At 36.0% G+C, this 22,116-nt stretch overlaps 1 protein-coding gene across 2 annotated transcripts in view; it reads right to left on the bottom strand.

The window, feature by feature from the left end:
- Positions 1-22,116, bottom strand: part of LOC114474663 (roundabout homolog 2) — a 100,581-nt gene that overhangs the window by 16,212 nt on the left and 62,253 nt on the right. For both annotated transcript variants that reach the window (XM_028465094.1, XM_028465095.1), the window contains exons 9-17: positions 21,572-21,777; positions 18,540-18,621; positions 18,241-18,409; positions 10,404-10,570; positions 9,352-9,473; positions 8,904-9,120; positions 5,686-5,804; positions 3,432-3,609; positions 504-722 (exon numbers count right to left, since the gene is read on the bottom strand). In XM_028465094.1, coding sequence (XP_028320895.1) covers positions 504-722; positions 3,432-3,609; positions 5,686-5,804; positions 8,904-9,120; positions 9,352-9,473; positions 10,404-10,570; positions 18,241-18,409; positions 18,540-18,621; positions 21,572-21,777 — 1,479 coding nt within the window. The remainder of the gene's footprint in view (positions 1-503; positions 723-3,431; positions 3,610-5,685; positions 5,805-8,903; positions 9,121-9,351; positions 9,474-10,403; positions 10,571-18,240; positions 18,410-18,539; positions 18,622-21,571; positions 21,778-22,116) is intronic.

Here is a 22,116-nt window from a genome sequence, read left to right as displayed (position 1 = left end):
CATTGTAAAAGTAAATAAACGTGTATTTTAAAGGACTGTGTAAATCAATAAACCAATATCCTTCAAAGCCAAAAAACAACTAAAGTGTTTTCTTTGCCGAAGGACAAATGAAAATAAACAGGATGCTGAGGGTATTTTCCCATACATTCTTCTCTGCATCTGTCTGTTACTTATTCCAGCCATGCAAAAAACATCCAGAGGCGGCAAATATATTTTAATTAAAGTGGGCATGCGATTAAAGTGCAGTCACAGTTTTTCAAAGTACAAACTGAAATTGAAAACATTTATCACTGCTGGAGATACCCCGAGACGTCCAATAAGAACATTATCACTGTCAACAGTTGAAAACTAAACCTGATGGTTTGCTGTAAAACTTGTGTTGTTTTTTTTACTGTGTGAAAAATTAAAAGTGACTGTGTGCATCGTCTGAAAATCCTCATTTAGTGTCAATGTGACCTCTTCGACTCAGCTAAAAAAAACACTCTTTTGTCCTGGAGTCTCACCTGCTGGTGTGTAAGCAAAGGAAGTGGTGTAGTGTCCCAGCTGCTTCCTCCTCCGATGGCGACAGTACAGCCACCCGCTGAAGCCCATCAGCACCAACCACGCAGCCACGCCCAGCCCTGCAATAAAGGCTGGTTGGCGTATGATGCTCGTGATCTGCTCAGCGATGGTGAGGCTTCCATCTTTATTTACTGCTGTAGGAGTCCTGTCCACAGGATGAGCTGGAAGAGAAAAACAGTGACTTGCTTTCTTCTTAAATCACATCATTTTTCTGCAACAAAACCCTAGTGGGAATATTTACTGTGTAGTGTTTGCTTCAACATGCACTATAATCCCTTGGACTTTGTCACGGCACTCTCTGTGTAAACTATGCTCATAGGAAACATACAGTGTAACAGCAAAGTAATAGAACATCTTTAAATAAGCATTTAACTGCACAATATGACACCTCACACCTAGGACGACGTATAAGGTCCAAATCATCTGAGCACTACAAGATTAAAGTCTAGGGATGTAACGATTCACTCAACTCCCGATATGATTCGATTCATGATACGATTCTCTCACAATTTATTTTACAAAATTAGACTGTTGACAAATGATGACTGAAAAATTTTCTTATTTTTTTCTTCAAAAAAACAAAAAAACAATACTATTTTCTAATATCTTTCATTGTCAAAAGAATCCCTTGATAAACTATGCAAAACAATGCAATTTAATTAAAAAAATAAATCCTGAATGAAAGAAATAAAGAAATAGTCCAAATGAAGAAGAAGTCTATTCATTTAAATTCTGGCTCTACAGTAAACTATGCAAAGTGCATCTGAAAATATATTTTGTGCCTTAACAATTGGACTTTAAAACAAATCCCATATCAAAGAAATAATATAAATAAACAAGCTATGGCTTTCATTCTGTCTCTCTTGTTTCTCCCTTTCCTCTCTGTGCCTCTCTTACCTTGGATTTCACATGTTCTTTCTTTCTCACTTCTTTCATTTTGTCTGGGGAAAGCCAAAATGCTTCCACACTTCTGATTTCAAACACAGTTGTGCGTCCTGAATTTCAAATTCTAAATATATAGCGCCCTCTACTGTTAAAAAAAGTACTGCGATTCAATTTAAGAGTATCGATTTGAACTGTGGTACCTTTGAATCGATTTTTAACTGCCTCACGATTAATCTTTACATCCCTATTAAAGTCGTAATATTTCAAGAATAAAGTCGTAATTTTCCGAGATTAAAGTCGTATCTTAAAAAATCTGAATTCCCACTGAACGCAACTAACAGCGATAGCCCTAAAGTCTACCACTTCCAGCCAGTTCCTCCTTCACTAAAGAGGCAATTTACTCCAAATTAGCCTGGTTCTTCCATCAGAACAAACGCAAAGTGTCTTTAAAGTCCTTAAACTGATAACAGTGTGGTGATGATGGGCCGAAAGGCTCATTATTTCACCATGTGTGTAACCTACAGAGGAATATAATCTCACTAACAAGATCTTGTTTACAACTTTATTCTCAAAATATTACAAATATTATAATTTTAATCTCATAAAATTACAATGTTAATAAGATACAGCTTTAAGCTGATAAAATTACAACTTTTTTGTTGAAATATTATGACTTTAATCTCGTAGTGCCCAGATTTGTCTTATTTTAATGTAGCCCTTATACGCCGTCGTACAAACCATAAAGTCCTTTGCTTTGGGGTGTAATTGTAGCTGTTAATGGGATGCCTAAATTGTGTATAAAAAAAATATATATTTTTTTTTAAACAATCAAAATAATTCTTAGGAAATTTTTCTTGTATAATTCATAAAGAAAACTGGGAGAATCCAATCCAATCTGCAGAATCAAACCCAGGGACTTTCTAGCAGTTGGAAGAAGTGGTAACTTCCTACACCAATATTAGTTAACTACTGTAATAGGGTGGGACAATACGCCGTGTTCAAAATATGATAGACAACAAAATGACACAAGAAAAACACTTGGAAAAATAACTATACAATTATTTGTCTTAAACTCAGGACATTCTTACTCTGGGTATGACCTTTTCAACTCAATATATATTTAAAAAAAAAAAATCTGGTGTGAAACCATCCGTACCCTTGACGATCTTGTGACGTTTTAATATCGCAATATTTTGTTGGACGATATATCATCCCACCTTTAATGGTTTATTGATGAACAGGCATCAAAAACATTAATTGCAGAAAAAAAAACATTTAAAAAAAATGCAAAAGGACATTTTCTGTCTTTCAGTGTGTGTGTTAGCCCTGTGACAGACCAGTGTCCTGAACAGAGTAAATCCTGATTTGCGTCCCGGATAATCTGTCTGAGGATCCAGCATTTGAACACCTTCGTGAGCATAAGCTGATGTAAAAGATGAATGATGGGTAATTTTGTTTGTCACGAGGCTAATTATGTGTCAGTGTTGCACCTCGACCCGTGAGGCTTATTTATGGACTCCTAAGGCGTGATTAACCTGGATTTTTTTTTTTACTTTAAACTGACATCTTGTTTTAAAATGACTGCCAACCTGACAACAGCTTTTTGGAAGATCCCAAACTTCTTTGTGTCTATTTCATTTTTTCTTTTTAAAACAGCAATAGATGCTTGGGTTAGAGGGAGAATATCTCATAATAAAACACAAGACAAAACACTCCAGGCTACAACCTGTCTGGGAAGCTGACAGGAGTCTTTACTTTTGAAAGGATAAAGTAGAGACAAGGCTAAAAATATTCCACATTATCAGCTAGATGAGTTTAGAAAAATAAAATACGTAAAAAATGAATAATAATCTGTAAAGTAACGCGACGGTTCAAACGTTAAGTCTAACCCCGACTCATACAAATGTGTGTGAGGGTTTGAGTCTTATCAGGGCGATCTGCCATATTCTTTATGTTTATTTGCTGTAAGACTTTGAGTGACTCACTGAGCAGCAGGCGGACAGGCTGGCTGTGAGCGCCCACACCCAGGCTGGTGACAGCTGCCACCACCACGGTGTAATGGACATCAGGAAGGAGACCCGTCAGCAGGATGGACAGAACTGCTCCGTCCACTGTTCGGTTTATCTGGCTCTCCTGCTCCACACCGCTGCCCAGACACCACACCTGATGAACAACACACTCTCTGGGTAAACAGGCTATAAATAACAGGCCAAATGTCAAAAATGCTTCTTGAGAAGAAAAGTCGATGGCAGTTTGAACCAACAAACTACCGGTAAACCAAAATATTAAAAAAAATATATACTTTATTTCAATAATTAACAAAACAATTATTCTAACAGACCACTGTCATCAAGAGTACACTGCATTCTTTTGTAAATATATTGATTAATTAAATAAGTCAAAAAAAAGTATTTATTCAACCAAAATAATCTAGCAAAATGTGAAATAAAAAATACTAAACTACCAAATTATTGTTGTTTCTTAAAATTTCTTATCAAGAAGTAAATATTGCAAGAAAATAAATATTTCACAAGAAACTTTCTTTTAAAGCAAAAATGCTACATTTTTATTCCATTGTTTATTTTTGCACATGAAAACACTTAGAGCAAACTGCAAAGAGGTTTTCGACCCAATTTGGATCCTGACCCAGGAGTTAATAACGCTGCAGTATTGATGGCCTATTAAGGGCAAAAACGCATTAAAATGAACACTTAAAATATCGTTTCATCACTGTACTTTCAGTTTATTTTCGTTACATTGTTTTCTGTCCCTTACAATTTCTCTACTCACAAAAACACACTTTACACTTTGACGTATTTGTTGTATAAAGGTAAAGACAAACAATAAAAGCAAAAGTCGATTAAAGCACAGCTGTCACTCAAGAGTGCTACTAAAAATGTATTAAGACACTTGTGGCTGATGGGTGATGATTATAGAAGTAAGTTCAGGAGTGTCTGCTGTAGAACTTCTAAGAAAAAAAGATGAAATCATTTTCTTGCCCGTGGCAGAAAATGATTGCCACCAAAACATCAGCAGTGGCAGAGTGTGTGTTCACATAGTGAGAAATCTTGTAAGTTGTCCATTATTGGCAGAAACATAGGAGTAAATGCATGTTTGTGACAGATCAGACATTGTTATTACTCCTGTTAAAAGTTTCTTTTTTTTGACAGAAAAAAACTTTCTGATTCGCCAGAAAATGTCATTAAAAATACAATCAGGGACATTGAAAACTCAGAATGATTGACAGCACTCAGCTGGAGTAAGGCCTGCATATAGAGAGTACGGTAATTACTCTGCACATTTAGGGTGAAGGCCAAAAATTATGCAAATTAAAAATGAGTCAACACAATCAACATTGGTAGCATCCAGCTGAACAACTCATGTCTTTTTGAACAGAAAAAGCTCTAATCAGTTTTCAAACAGTCTGTTTGTAACAATGTGATGGTGAAGAAATGTGCTGTTTCTGCTAAATTTGAGCCTAACTAGGCAACACTTGCATTTAGCAATTTACAATGATGCCAATTTACCTAACAACTTGACATTAACCAATTGTGAAGATATCAAGTATTTCTTAAATAATCCTCCAAATTAAACTTACATTTAGCTGTAGTTTAAATTGTCTTTTTTTTAATTTTTTATTAAATCTTTCCATTAATTGCTTTCAGTGGTTATATGAACATCCATATATTCTGCGTTACATTGCAATCAAATCATCCATGTCTAACATAAACAAAAAGTCTTCCATCATTTTCCAGAATTTACCATTTATGGGGATCAAATATGAACCTTCACCTTAGACTAATTACCTTGCTAATTCAAATGAATAGTTTTTTAATGATCTCTTTTGAATTGGTTTCTTAAAGGTTCCTGCAAACAGATGGGAAGAATTATTGTGAATCCACTTGCATGGGTGTCTATATTCCTCTCTGAACGAGCAGCCTGATAATTAGTAATAAGCGTTTGTACTCGAGCTAAGAGACTGATAATTATAACGCTATGGGTTGTTTTTTTTCTGCACAGCAAACAGATGACAGGGACAGTCAGTATTCAGATGACTGCAGCCAAAGTACTGGCAGCACACACACAAGACTGTGAGTAATTAGCAATTGTTAGTTCAAATTGCAACATACAGTAATACAGACATCACCGTGTGAGAATACCAACGCAACCAATAAACGGAAACAGTTTGTTCCCCGTGTCACTCACATCCTAGAGGAACAGTGTTGGGTGTGGCCTTACTTTGTACTCCTGGATGTCCCCACTCTGAGTGTTATGAGGTGGAGGCTCCCAAGAAACACTGATACTGGAGCTGTTGGTGAGTTGCACCACTGACAAAGACTGTGGAGCAGCACTTAAAACTGCAGACAAACAAAAGAAAGGTTAGCAAACTGTAATTGGTGTTGACAACAGCTGTCTTTGAAGCAGAACTAAGTAACTTTTTCACCTTAATAAATCCTTCTCATAGTCCCTGTGAGGGTAATACAAGTGTTTATGGGGTGATTGGGGGGTCTTTCATCTCTCCCTGCTGTCTCTGGCCAGAAAACAGCACTTGCAACTTTCCCTGCTTCCGACCCGATGGCAAGACGTACTGCTTTACGGCAGCTCATTACAAACACACTGTCGTTGCGACAACACGTTCACACACTCGCAACCCAGCATTCCATCAGGCAGCACACACACAAATATCCATCCATCTATCCATTTTTAGAGCCGCTTTGTCAGCACACAAACACACCACACACATTTCCACACTCCCTTCCATATTACTCCCACATCATTAATTTATTTTACTTCTCTCTCTTCCTCAAACTGTTCACATATATTGACTATATGTGTAAAAGCACCGTTAATATCATTGTTGTATTAGGATTTTTTTCTTTCATTTGAGACAAATTCATTTGAAGCAGCATGTTCTATATCATTGTTAAATAAATCATATATGTTAAATCTAAATTTTAAATTGGTCACCAAGTGTAAAACTACATTTTTAGCGTGGGCATGGGCTCGAGATTGACAGGCCCTGACCTGCCCACTTTGCATATTTTCTAAACATTTAGCTTTACACTTGGCAACCAATTTAACATTTAGATTTAGATATAAATTTAACATTTTGATTTACATTTAGCATTTAGATTTAAATGAAACATTTAGATTTAGATTAAACATTTAAATTTACATTCAATATTTACATTTAGATTTATTTTTTACATCTACAAATTTTTAACAATGATATAGAACATACTGTTTTGCATGAATTTCTGTCTCAAATTAAAGAAAAAATAGCTAAATGTGAGGAAAGTGAGCTAAATGTTGGCTATGAAAAAGTGACAGAGTTTTCACATTTGGCACCCCATATTTAAAGAGCCATAATATCTACAAGGTTTCCGCAGAGTCTTCTGGTGATTGCAACACAGTTTTCATTTGATGTGACCAATTAAAAACAATCATCAGCTACTGTAATTGAGACAATTGTTCTGTTTATGTGACAACTCATCAGGAACTGAAACGTGCTAGATTAGTTTTTGGATCAATCAATACAGGTAAACTCCTTTAAGTTTAAAAATAGATCCTGACATTAAACATACACCTCACAATCATATTGTTGGCTGTAAGCTACATCTGTAGCCAGAGCCGTTTCTAGCCCTGTGAGGACTCAATGCATGGTGCTGTTTGTAGGCCCACTACATGGAGTGATTCCTAATGCAATAGACGCTCCATTAACAGCTGAATAATCTGTACTGGTCAATTTGTCTACTGACGTCACACACTGTGCAACTTTAAGAGTAAATGTGGTTCATTTTAATTATATTCTACATTGTTTTAATTATATAAGGGATGAAAACAAGTAAATTTTTATCTGCTCAGATGAGGCAAAGGGCCACATGCACTTGCATAGTCTGCCTATAGCCAGAAACGTGGATGTCTGTAACAAAAGCTAAACTGTAAAGCATGCCAACAAAAGTCCTGATCATTTCTGCATCAATCAATCAAAACTAATGTTGATACCTTAATGAACAAATGTATAGTTATCTAAATAGTTTTTGGGCAATATAAACAATTTAGCGACATGTGACAGAATTAGCAATGAATGGCATCACCGTAGTTACTGAGATGAGACTGTAGTTAATGAAACTTGACAATGAGACTTGATGAGGGGTTGCTTTCATTAATAATATTTCAGTTTTTTAAAAAGATACTGAGAAAAGCGTTTGAATGGTTGAATATTAATGAATGGAAAATCGAATCCCCAAGGTGACAGCAGCTCACTTTCATGCGAGACAGGCTTGTAATTGACAATGACCTTGAGAGGTTTTGACAGATTAAAACTATCTGAGAGGTACGAGGGCTGTGTAAGGCTATGGATCATCTTGATGCAATGAAGCTTTGAGTGCTGGACACACCTGATCAAAAAGCAGCTAAACTCTAATAAGTTGGAGAATGTATGTTTGTTTTTTTAGGAAGGGAAAAGCAAAAGATCGAACGTGAGCAGTGTAGGTAGATGATAGTTGGGTGAATGTTATAAATGTGTAATTTATGTGAAAAAGGAAATCAGGAAATGTGAAATTACTGTATATAATATTAGGGGTGTGTATTGCCTGGCATCTGGCGATACGATTTGTATCCCGATACATAGGTCACAATACGATACAGTACAATATATCCCAATATTAAAGTATAAGGTGATTATTATGATTTTTTTTTTTTAATGTATGACTTAAGAAACAACTAATCTGTAAATATGTACACCTTCATGAGAATATTATGAATGAAATATATTTTATTGGCATATTTTAGACTCAAAGCATTGGCTTTAACATGCCATGTGCCAAAAACTTAAAATAAAAAACAACATACAATCTGCCTGTGGCTTTTAAACCAACTTTGACTTTGGTGCAACTTAACTGAGGTACTGTATATGCCTAGAACAACAAATAAATGCAGAAAGTTAATACTTTCTTTTTAGATTTTATTGAAAAAAACACAAGCTGGTCAACATGCCCAGGTTTCAGCGCACTTCTCTGTGCAGTTACAATGTCTCCTGCAGTGAAAAAGACTTTCCTGGTTAAATAAAGGTAAAAAAAGGATGAAAAAAAAAAAATTTGATATTGAAGCATTTTGATTCGATCCGAGAATCACGCGACGTAATATATACTGTAAATCGCCCGAATCGATTTTTTTTTTTTCAACATCCCTAATTAGTATCCTACATTTTGTTATGTAAGCTATTGTTCTATCAAAGAAAACACAATTTTTCTAAATAATTGCAGGAAAATAAGGATTTATTTTGAAATTCAAGGTCAAATAGTGGAAGTTTCATGGTGACGTATGTCATTTGAGTCTCTTAAATAACAGTGTGAACGGGAATGTCATTGTCTGTCTGAATAGTTAGATATAGAACAAATGCATTTTATTTTCGAAATAACATAATTCTGTCAATAACCAATAGGATTTCTTACCTTCCTCTGGTGTGCGGAGCATAACCATGAGGGAGTCATGACCCTGTAACTCGTTGAAATAAGGTCGTATCTTGACCTCATACTCTGTGTTGCTGTGCAGGTCCTCTAAGATGCTGCTATGGTCAGATGAGGCCTCTACATCCTGGACCGACCAGGAACTGCCAATCGTTCGATAAAATATGCGGTACCCTTGCACATAGCGGGACTGACGGGCAACCTAAAAAACAACAAAGTTGGCGTTTCTATTTAAATTCATTACCCAAAGCAAAAACAAACCAGAGAAAAAAACTGCTGTGTTGGCACTGGAGGTTAAACTGTTTGTGTCACGTAATATTTGGAGGAGGTTTTGAAGTTAATGTGAGGAGATGAGCGCGTCCTCTGCTCAGCGTTCGCTACAAGCCAAATGTGGAGAAGGAAACATTTTCATGAGCCAAAAAATTCCACTCACAGCCCAGGAAATCCTGGTGCTGGTAGGAGATAAAACCACTGGCTTCTGCAGGTAGATGGACACCTCGCCCAGCTCTGTCTGCACCTGCCTGTGATCCACACCCTGCTCAGGAGGACTCCCATCTGGAACACAAAAACACTCATGGTAGAAAAAAAAAGGCCAGTCTTTGCTTGTTATCTTAGCTTAGCTTCAGACTTTTGTTTCGTACAGTAACATAAAATCAATGCTTTCAAATAAATTTAAAAAAAAAGGAGTTCGTTTCTCTTTTCTTTGCATGTTTAACTCACTTATTTAGACAATATTTTTCAGGAAATGTACTTTGATCTCCTGACATGTTTTGACTGTCTGCTGCTGTCAGATTTCCTCAGGAGGTGTCTTCTAATGGCTGAGTTCTTTCTGGGCATGGCCAACTCACGAGGACACCTGAAAGCAATCACCAGACGCCTCTGAGGAAGGCTGACAGCGGACAATCAAAACATGTCAGGAGTAGGGCAGGGCAATAAGGACGAAAATTCATATCACAAGATTTTTTCTATATATATGATATAAACCTTGACATTTTTAACTAAAAAAAAGTCTGACTAAAAAAACTATTCTCGGTCAAATTTGTGAATGAAAATGCCACACAGGCACATTTATTAACAAACAGCTGTCCAAGATGTGCCACTTTTGGCTTTTTCTCAAAAGGGACAGCATGTGTGAGTGAATTCTGTAGTGTGACTTGCTTAGGGGAAGATCTTTGTTAGGACACACTCAGAAATCCATCTAACGATGGTTTTCATGCTGTTCTGAGAAATAGCAGCGACTCCTTAAACGAGTATTGAAATACAAAATATGCTATAAAATAAGAATATTTTGATATAGGCAATATTGTAATTTCCTATATTGCCATAATGGAAAACTCGACATATCTTGAAACTTGATATATCGCCCAGGCCTAGTTAGGAGATCAAAGTAAATTTCATTTAAAAAGTTGTCTGAATAAATGAAACCTTAACATGTTATTCATAAAGAAGACAAAATGAACTTTACTGGAGTTATGTTTAACTCACCCTGCGTTCTGACAGGCTCAGAGATTGGACTGGGGTCGCTGAGGCCGTAGGAGTTTAGCGCTCGGACAATAAATAGATAAACAGTGTTAGGGAAGAGTCCGACCACCGTGTGCCTTTCCTGCTTCACGTGGTCTGCCACGGTTTGCCAGGTGCTGCCCACTGATTGGCTGCAGGACAAAAAAAGCATAGAATATAATCACTGAAATCGTCTGACATACAGTATGTGTTCTATCACTGTATGATGCTTGTGTCACGTCATTTTATGGAGAAAATAATATATATTAAACACAAGTGTTGATGTTTTAAGATTACTCAGATAGATGATGATTAACCCTACTATTATCCTTGGGGTCAATTTGACCCCATTCAATGTTTATCATACAAAAAAATAATAGATGACCTTTCCTAATTTGATGGGTACAATTGATTAAGTATAAAATTATCATGACGATACACATATTGCACACATTGGTGTTCCTCTGGGGTCAATTTGACCCCAAGCTGTGTAAAATTTCTCCATCTGTGTATTGCAATCTGTACACTCTCTCTCTCTCGCTCTTGAAAATGTCCTCTAGGAAAAGGATTACTATCAATGAGGTTTTGGAACAGCTCTTTCACAGTGAGGAGAATGTGTCTGAAACTTTATAGTGAATAATGCCCAATATGTTACAAAAAAAGAGATAAAAATAAGTAAATACATATGTTTATGAGAGGAAGGGGGGTCATTATCAAGGGGTTATTTATGTATTCAACAAATAAACAAATTGCTTAACACAAAACCTTGGTCAACAATGTCAACAATGAGTCAAACATCCCTGGAGTCAGACTGACCACAAAAATAAAATGTGTTAGTAATATTTGAGGATAATAGGTTAAATTCTACATATTTTAATATCCTACAAATTCATACTGACTCACAGCCAATAGACTGACGATGATAAACAAGTGGTCACAAAAACACCAGAACATTTCAGTTCTTTGTCCTAAACAGAAGAATAATTATATTGGACATAAGTGAGCTGAAAATAAAAGGATGCTTTTGTTTTCCGTCATCAATCTTGACATTTTGGAAAAACAATGTAATGAGTGTGATCACAGCTTCAGAGGATGAACAGTCAGCAGTTGTTTAACACAGTCCTGTTAGTCACACTAATTAGGTGTTAAAAAGCTTTTGGTTAAATATATAAGCAAAGAATGACAGTGGGTGACATCTCACAACAAATGTGCAAACGTTTTATAAGGTGAAGTTTTAATTAATGGAAACTTACTAAACCAAAAATATGTTTATTAGAATTACATCATTAAAATCACATATACTGATGACAGAAAATTAATGAATTGTATTTTATAGTTTGTACATTATATCCTACTTTATTAGATGGATGTTGGTCTCAAATGAACTTCAATTCAGTGTTCATTTTTGACTTTTACTTTTGACTGAAAAGCAACTTAGTTTTAGTCAAAAATTAGTCATCAGGACTATTTCAATTACAGTTTTAGTCAACTAAATAAAATTTAGATTTTAGTCGACTAAATCTGTTACAGATACAGTCGACTAAAATATACAGAATTAGAGTTTTTACACTTTCTTATAGATTCAATTACCATTTATTAACCTTGTATGGGATAGCATCAGAATCAGAAATATTTTAATAATCCCAGGGTAAAATTATTTTTGTTGCAGCTCCAGATCTACAAACAATATATATTACACAAGATACATCTTAAAAACAATATAAATATAACTATACATATATAAAATGTCAACTGTACAGTTTAATTATGTGCAGAAAGTGCAAAAAGAGCAAAATGAGAGCGTGAATGTTTGTAAATACACGGTATGATGTCATCAATGCGTAAGACCACATGATCACATGAGCTCTGATTAGAATTCATCGTATGTGTTCACAAAAATGAAAAATATGTTTTGATACAGTTTTTGTTAACAAGTTCAGTGGTTCCCAAACAGGGGTAGGTGTACCCCTACGGGTAAAGGAGCACATTGTAGGGGGTACTAATAATAATTGGGAAATGTTCCTAGTTCCCTTTTAGGCTATTTTTTGGACAAATTCACCACAAATGAATATTAATATTGCTAAATAAAATACTATAAATTATTGTAAATTATTGAATCAGGATTTTTCTATGCTGTAGCGGCCATTTTATCACATCCCTGACAATAGGAGACAATAAATAGCTACATTTTACAAAGGAGACTGTATTTACTTACTATTAATCATATAAAAGTTACATGGTATTTTTAAAAAATATATATAAATTCCACTTTAAATTACACTTGTTTTGGATTTGTAGATTAAACACATTTAGGGGTTTAGGAGAGCACGGATGAAAAATGAAAAATGTATGAAATTATGGAGAGTGTACTTATGATATGAAGAGGGGGTGCACATCATTTGACAAAAATGCAAAGGGGGTACACGGGACAAAAAGTTTGTGAATCACTGGTCTGGTTATTGTCCTTTTCTTAAAAAAACGTAGTTGAACATTTTTTGTCAAAAAAATGAACGCTGCTTCAATTAAATGTCCTATTTGTGTAAACCAATCATGTGTGTGATAAGTAAAGTTCTGAACAGAACAGAGAGGATTTGAAGACTTTGACAGGGCACACATGACGCTGATTACACAAATGCAACGCTTCAGGCGTTGTCATTGATGTCACTTTGCAGAACGTATCCAAGCCTTACTAAACACGCGTTGCTAAAAGAATTCCTGACACACGCACACGCACTAAAAGAACAGTAAAGCTGCCTCTCAGCTAATAGGGTTCAAATTAGTTGCTTTCTATGGATGCGTCCATTTCCAAATGTAAACAGTCAAACTGTGTGCATTAGAAAACGTATAAAGTGGTTAAATGAACCATAAAAGCATGAATCAATATGATTAGATTAAATCATTTAAAAGCACTAATAAAGTGCTTTTCTTGTGTGTTACACAAATAGAAGATGAATCAGAACACATAGCGTTATAAGAACAAAATGTACTGACTTGCACTGAGTAACTGACCACTGAGTAATGAAAAATGTTTGTTCACACAGTAGAATAACCAATTCTCTGATATTTTCAGGGATGACAGATAAAAATAAAGACCAACTATTTCTGAGTAATGGCTCTGTATAACAAAAAAGCAGCAACAATGCATTTTCTAGCACCACATTCTAAATCACAAATAGAATTATGGTTGTGTGAGTGAAGTGGGTTGATGCAGTGCAGGTAAGGCACTATCAAACAGCATGAGTGCAGTTTAACATTTCCCTCAACGCTGAAAAGAGGAAAATGGAGAGGTAATTACACCAAGCAGGTCACAGCTATACAATTATTGTTTTTTTTTTTAGCTCTCAGTACAATTGCACCATACAAATGCAGTGATGCCATTTAAAGAGTTTAAAAAGTGCATCTGAAAATGTTTTTTTTGTGTGTGCTGCTTTTAATATTTCTTTGATTAAAATGGAATCTCTTTTATTACCAACATTATGCTTGAAGCAAGTTTTTTCTCTTTCTTCGAGATGTTAATTCATGCTTAATGGCACAATCAGTTCTTTTTCTGCACTGACAGAAATGTACACACATGGTTGTTTACGGACACACATTTGTTCTGTATCATTTATCCCTCCACTGTAACGAGTGAACTCTTCGGCTCCGCCAGCATCTCCGGCTTTCATTGCCTTCGGGCAGGACAGAGCTGCCAAGCTGAGCAGTAATTGTTTCCACTTCTTCCTCCACTGTCTGTCTGACTGAGGCCTCTGGTTTGCTTTTATAGCCATGCTTACGACTCTCCTAAGGATTAGGATACAGCCAGTGTCATGGTTTCTCGCCCTAGCACGCTGAGCAGAACTGTCATGCCCCCTGGCAGACATGAGTCATTTCTAAACTCTGAAGAGACTTCATTATTGGGTAATAGTTGGATGAAGGCTTTTATTGAGATTGGAAGTTAAGATGTGAGTCCAATTGTTCAGAAATGTGTACAATTAAGGCCAACTTCAGTTATTGGAGTCTATTTTTTGCTGTTTTGCTCCTGTTTTCCCCTCAGGGAACCTTTAGGGACCAAACATGTACTTTCTGCTTATTCAGCTTTTTAAATTCTCAAAGCCTCATTCAGTTTAAAGACAAACTGTACGAACCTTGGCCAGGAGTTTTCCTTTAATATCATGTTCATAATTCCATGATCACTTTTATTGTAAGATGTATAAAACAGGAGATGTAAAATGTACCGACACGATTTGGTCCCATTGACTCCCATTATAACCACATACTGTATTTAGGATATACTGTTATCCTGACATATGACAGTGGTTTTCCCATAAATATCTAATCAATCTAAGCCACTCCCAAAAATAAGGTGCATTTTGTATTTTGAAGGTAAATAAAAAGCATAATTTGTGTTTTTCTCATTAAAAAAAAAAAAATTGTTTTTATGTCAAAAAATAAATGAAGTATAGAAAAATATAATGAAAAAAATTAAGGTTAGGTCTGAAGTTCTTGAAAAGACCTGATGTGAAAAAAGTGGGAAAACATATTTATATATGACACTTTTATGAATGAGTGTAGGTTTTTTTTCAATAAATGTTATTAGCTCTAAAAGTAATAATGCCTCAAAATCAATGTTCCTATCTATTATTGACCAGCTCAAAGCTGTAATAACTTCATAACAAATGTTCCACTTTGCAAAAAAAATGTGTTTTTATGACATAATGGGCATAAAAAGGTCATTTGAAAATACAGAAATACAATTAAAACTTTATATCTATGGTTAAGTCAGAAGTTGTTGAAAAGATATGATGTGAAAAAACTGGGGGGAAAAAATTATATACGACATTTTTACAACCAGTTTTGGTGCCTGTGCTCAAACAGTGCCCATTCTTTAAAAAAAAGCATCACAAGGGTTAAAAGGGTACATGTAGTAAATTGTAAGCTCTATCAAAAGATTATATTTAATACAAGAGATATAGTTGGATTATTTTGTTTAAAAGTCCTTTTAGAGCCACCGAGAGGAGAAATACCTGCTAGTCAATGAGACATGGTGGTCACATAATTCAGCTTAATTAATTAGTAATACCGGGCTGTTGCATTTATTGATGCTGGTGGCACCATGATGACTACTTCTCAAGTGTATTTTTCTCCTCTAACTCTAATCCTCCAGTAAGCCCACTCCCTCTCTCTCTGTCCTTGATCTCTGTCATGTCTCGTATGTTAACAGTGCTGTTGATTGCCGGCTGTGGCTGCTCCGACGCACAACAAGAACTCACAATAACAGCTTCAGACACATCACAAAAAACTCCAACACACATCCTTGTGTTGTCCGTAGAAATAAATACAACAATATTAAATAAAATGTGGATAAAAGCACTACAGAAACCTAAATAAGGAGGAAAAGTAAAAGAAATCAGGTAGAATCTAATGTAAACACTGCACAGGAATCAACAAAGTGACATCACATCCAGCCAATGGACGCTCCCCATGGATTATACTGTATTTTAAGGCAGCACATATTTTGTTTACTGGTGATACCTTAAACACATTTTATGTTACAGATATCCTTAAAGCTGTTTCATTGTCATCAAACAATGGTAATAAAGATCCAATTTTCTCAATTAGAGTTTAAATCGAACCTCTACACTTTAAGCACTCAGTAGTTAGTAAAACTATTTACATCCATCAGCCATAGCATTAATAATCTATTATTCCCCACCCTTTCTATTTCCTACTATCTCCTCCCTGCTCCCTTTACCCTCCCCCTCCACCTAGGTGTAACACTGCTCTCCCTTTTTATATAATCCCTATAATAAAAGATTTCTTACCCTTCCTTAGGGAGGGCTGGTGATGGTCACAATTAAGCAATAAAATAAATTTATTTGTATTGTATTTGTATTTGTTCAGGGGTGCAGTCTCAGTGATTACACAATCATAACAAAACATGTATTGCTGTCTCATAATGATTGCATTTCTTGTAGTGTTGACCTTTGAACTTTGACGCAAACCTCACTAATTACCTCTTCATCAAAGCACATGTTAATAGATGAAATACAATGAGCAGCGCGAAAACACGTCCTCAAAGTTGATGTTTTATGAGTTGGAAAAAATAGGCAGTGAATTTTATAACTGGTGATGCAGATGAATGTGTGAAAAACGTGTGACTGTTATTAAATAATTATTGGAAAGAGCTTTAATTTAATCAAGTATGATTGCCTCGGCAGATTGTTCAGGGGTGCAGTCTCAGTGATTACACAATCATTCAAATATCTTCATGTTCTCCCTGAGAATGCACTGCATAGGGATTATTATTTGGGTACACAAAGTTCACTAATAGTAATTATAAGGAAGAATCTGTGATGAACCAGTGGGTTAAATTCCAGCACCACGTGTCTGTGAACAGATTTAAAGCTGCTGGAGACGATAACTAACACTTTTTCTCTTTACTCCATCTTTTTCTCTTTACTCCATCATCCATTTTGGATGAAATACTGGCAAAGTTTAAAAAATAGTTAGTTATCATCCCCAGCAGCTATAATGATATGTTAAAATAAAGGTTCAAAATCTGCACTAACTTTTTCTCAACCATTATCCAACAACAGTTCACTGACTAGAAAGATTTTGTTCTGCTATAGGGCTTCTTTTAAGTTATTCATTAAATTCAAAATCTATGGCATTTCTACCATTATCTGTGAGTTCCAACTGTTCTATAGCAGCCCATTTGACTTTGCAATGCTGCAATAATTCTGCCTAAAGCAAATTATTGATTCTCCAACAAATCTATATTTTCTCTGATTGTGTGCGAGCACTAAACCGTGTTATTTCAGATACTGAAAATAAGTTATTTTTTTACCAATGTGGTACAATATTTTTTGGTGTATCTAATGTTTTATTTAGCATTCAAATGTGTTAAAAGATTGTCTTTTTCTTTCTTCTTCTTCTTCTGCTGAGTTTCTGAACGGCCCAACCACAATATTCTGAACGGCTGAACTGGAACTAAAATGTATTAAATCATTTCTTTCAGACTTGAAGAAAAATAATAATAAAAGAGAACACTTTTAATCCCTAATATTGACTCCCAAAGCTCCAAATTGACCGCTTTTTGTCAAAAACCTGATTCCTGAACATTTTTCCCCCATTCAGACATTTTTAAATTGTTAAAAGGACTTTTATTTATTCCATGTGGGGCAGTATTAGATACAGCATTTTCTCCTAATAACGTCAAAATTCACTCTTTTATTAATAAAAGAAAGTGAAACCCAAAAATATAAGCACTAACGATGTAAACGTGCATCAAGTGTGCAAAAGGCACCAGTTTATCCACATTTATAAGCTTTCCTAAAGCTAAACAAACATTTGTACATTTAAACCTGTTGCAAATTAAGAAGTTATCACTTTTTTTAAAACACTGTAATAGTTAATAAACCTATCTCGCTCCAGCTCATTTTCACACCGTCCTACAAAAACAATGCACACATATTTTTGATTTATCAAAACAAAATGAGCCTAAACTGTGATGTAAACATATGCTTAAACATTCTCGCTAAATACATATTTATTGCTCATTAAAACAAAAACACAACAGAATTCTCCAGTCCTTGTAGATGATATTTGGAAAATATGAGAATTTCATCTCAAATTGAATTGAATTTCACTCTAATGCAAACAATTGGAGTCAGTGCAAAAAAATAAAACAAAAAAGAGGCATTTTTAAACAACAGTTTTTCACTCATGCAGCTAATAAAATATTGATGAAAACAAATCACCAACATTTCAATGCTGTCTAAATGCACTATGTGTATTTTTGCATGTTTGACTTAATAACTTATAACTTATAACTGGGACTTGCCTGAATGCCTCAATGATATAGGAGGTGACGGCAGCCCCGCCTTCGTGTGGATTGGACTGCCAGGTGAGAGTGACTGTGTTCTTGGTCACTTCTGTCACTACAGGTTTCTGAGGAGGCCCAGGGAGCTGGATGAACTCTGAGACTCTAGTCACTGCAGAAGCTCCATCTTCTGAAGTGCAAACAATAACATGATAAGATTATAGCTACGGCTGAAGAGAAGGGGTGCAGTCACAGAAATCAAAGGCAGTGTGTTTCATTTCTTATACATGAATAAAAAAGAGATTGTTTTGGTTTATTACCTCTCACAGTCAGCATCCCACTCCACCTCGACTCCCCTGTGATGCTGGAGACCTCACACGTGTACATTCCTGAGTCAGAATCCTGATATGAAAAAGGACGAGAACAGAAAAACTGAGAAGCTGAGGGAACAACATGCTCTCCACATCAAAACGGAAAAGAAAGCTTCACACGCACGGACATTGTGTCACCTTACAATGTGATAATAAAAATAAAAAAAAGCTTGTACACAAACCGCTCATCTAGCCAGTGTGAATACTATTTAAATATTTCAATGTTCAACAAAATAATCCACAGCAGCATAACAGAACATTTGAAGAAAAGATGCTAGAAATCTTCATGTTGACAGAATGCAAACCACATTAAACACACATTAAGTTACATATTAGTACTGGGCAATATTTCGACCGTGGCTCAGGTGGTAGAGGGTTGTCTTCTGATCGAGAGGTTGGAGGTTCGATCCCAGTACCTGACTATGTGTCGAAGTGCCCTTGGGCAAGACACTGAACCCTAAGTGGCTCCCAGTGGTCGACTAGCGCCTTGCATGGCAGTCTGTCCCACTGGTGTGTGAATGTGAGAGTGATTGGGTGAATGAGCTGATATGTAAAAGCGCTTTGAGACTGCTTCAGTGTGGTGATAAAGCGCTATATAAATCAAGTCCATTTACCATTTATCTATATTGGTGATATTAAAAATACAATATCGCCTTTATCTATATATGTATTTTCCATAGCTCATTAGTTGCTGTATTCGCTAGTGCTCAGAACAGCATGAAAAGCAGTTGGATGGATTTATGAGTGCATCCTTACTTCCACTAAACAAGCCACACTACAGAACTCACTCACACATCCTGTCCCTCAAAGGGAAAAAAAGCCAAAAGTGGCACATATTGTGCAGCTGTTTGTTAATAAATGTGCCTGTGTGGCATTTTGCATCAGCAAATTTAACCCATAATTGTTTTTCCTGTTTGACTTAATTTTAAATAAAAATATTGAGATTTATATTGTATATTGCCATTTTGAGAAAAAATATTGAGTTTTAGTCCATATCGCCCAGCCCTACTACATATATCTAAATTATGATAATATTTCAGTTTTCTTGTAAATGTCTTTGAACATATAACTGACTACTCCAGAAAGTCATGATTTGTTCACTTTGTTATTTCTCCTGGAAATTATTCCGCACACAGTTTGGTGCATTATTGATGTGTTGCTAAGCTCTCATTGACATGCTCTGTTGCGTAATTGCTCAATCAGTGAACAGAGTTAAATAATAACGTAAAGCAGCCACCTGCACCATTTGCACAACTCAGCTACATTGATGCACTTTGGCTTAACAAATTCAGTCGTGTGTGTGCAAACACCTCAGACATTTCCACCATGTCTATATTATGGTTTGATGCTGCTGATTTTTCATTTTTAAGATTCAAGCACCAACATGAAACTCTCACATCGCACAGCCTTATATAGATCCACTGTGAATAACACTTTATTATCATACTGTGTACTTGATGCAAATAGACTCCTGGATATTCCTGTGTACTTGTATGAATGTCTTATGAATGCACACCTCACTGAAGGTGTTCGCTTCAACACTGCCCGGGCTTAGAGCCAGCCTGCTAGAACTATTATCAGACCATCATATGAGATCATCCACTGCAGTGATGACCTCTGGCTGACAAGCAGCACAGCAGGCGGGCAGGTGTACATCTTCCAATGACTCCAACCACTGCTAAAATATTGATGGCGGGTGGAGGCATCAGCGGGGTAAATATATTTTTAGTTCTTCTCTCGTCATCTCCATTTCTCCTCTTTTTTTCCCTCTCTCCCCTTTATCAAACCCTTAATGTCACACTAATGCATCTCTTCTGTTCCATTGAGCACATCGGCATGGCAGACTTCCCCTGCCTCCCGGAGCACTAGACAATATTTTTAATGCTTCAAGTTTGTTGAGCACTACTGCAGAGAAATGGCATGAGGGAGAATGTGAATGAGGGCAGTCTAGCCAAGAGATTCAATTAAGACTGGGAAGATGATTAATTGTGTATCGGCTGTCAGTTACAGGAAATATTGCTGGTTTTTTTTTTTTTTTTGCAGCGTCCCGTTTGCTCTCCACAACCTCCAGGTGGGGTTGAAGCTCAAATGGAATTCTGACTGCTCCTCCATCAAAGCAGAATGCATTAGCATTTACAAACAAGTACCTTCATTAACATTACAATTACACACCGCATGAGCACGTAATTGCGATGGAGAGATATGCATGAGTTCAGAGAGAATGCTTTTTGAAATGAAAGTCTCAAATGATTTTTACAAGTAAAAGTGCAAGTTTTTGAAATGGACTAGAATAGTAAATAGAAATAATGTTGTGCATTTAAAATAAGAAGAATAAGAAGAGGAAGAGGAAGAAGAAGAACTTTGGTTTAAACTTTAATAAAACTCAAGGGCACCTTACATACAATAATAAAGCAAAATAAAGCAAACCTCCGGCAACCTTCCTCGCCAGATATTGATCAGTGATCCTGATCATGGTACCATGATGAACATTCACAGTTGGAATATATTTCTATCCACAATAATAACAATATAGTAGCTCCAAATATATGGGCACACCTATTAATATTTTTTTTTTTTAAATCCCCATGATTGTTTAATCCAGATCTATATCCGAATATGGATGAAGCTCTGTTGGGAAATGTAAAAATCAACCCAACATAACTGAGTCAATTTTCATAAAGATTGTTCAAAAAATATGTTCAAAATTTTTGAAATTTCACCAATGATGAGATACAGGGATTTTTCTTTGTTGTAAACTGATCCAGAATCAGTATATTGATCTGGATCCCCTCCAAAATTTGGAAAAAATGGAATCTTCCATGACGTAAGAACTATCTTTGGAGAATATCTTGTCAAATTCCATTACGTACTTTTGACGTAATCATACTAACAAACAAACAACCACAGATGTTTGGTAGAGGTGTAATTCCAATTTCAAATGATTTTGAAACATCCAATACATGCCCCTCCAAACCACCCACCTTCACATCTGCGATCTGCAGAGTGCCATTCTCCATCAAGGTCAGTCGTGTATTCCTCCCCTGAAGTCTTTCTCCATTCTTTGCCCAGGATATCTCCACCGAGCTCCCACCAATCACACGACAATGTAGATGAGCTGTCGCACCCCGAGAGACGGTCTGATTGGCCGGGCCTTGGCGAATAATAGGAGGGATACGACCAGAGGGACCTACCATTTGGAGAATGAGTATTATGTAGCCACAGTTCCAATTAGCTATTCACTGAAGCAAAGTGGTGTCAAATATTGTTTTGTAAAACATTGTTTCACATCTGAACAAAAGAGCAGGATTACAACACAACATCAGCTGGGTAAAACTAATCTGTCCCACACAGGTCCACAGTCCACTGCAGGCCTTTTTGTCCACATCTGTAAACTGGACAAATGGCTTACAGTAAATATAATTATGCCTTGGCCAGGTCTGATTATTTGGTTACAAAAATAAATGTGAAGTGTAAAGTGAAATATTTGAAAATGCTTAGTGAGCAGAAACCATATTGCTGTATAAAG

Source organism: Gouania willdenowi, chromosome 13 (genome assembly GCF_900634775.1).
Source record: "Gouania willdenowi chromosome 13, fGouWil2.1, whole genome shotgun sequence".
In the NCBI taxonomy this organism is placed as follows: Eukaryota; Metazoa; Chordata; class Actinopteri; order Blenniiformes; family Gobiesocidae; genus Gouania; species Gouania willdenowi.
Note: the sequence above shows the minus strand (reverse complement) of the source record. Positions and strands in the feature narration are given on the sequence as shown.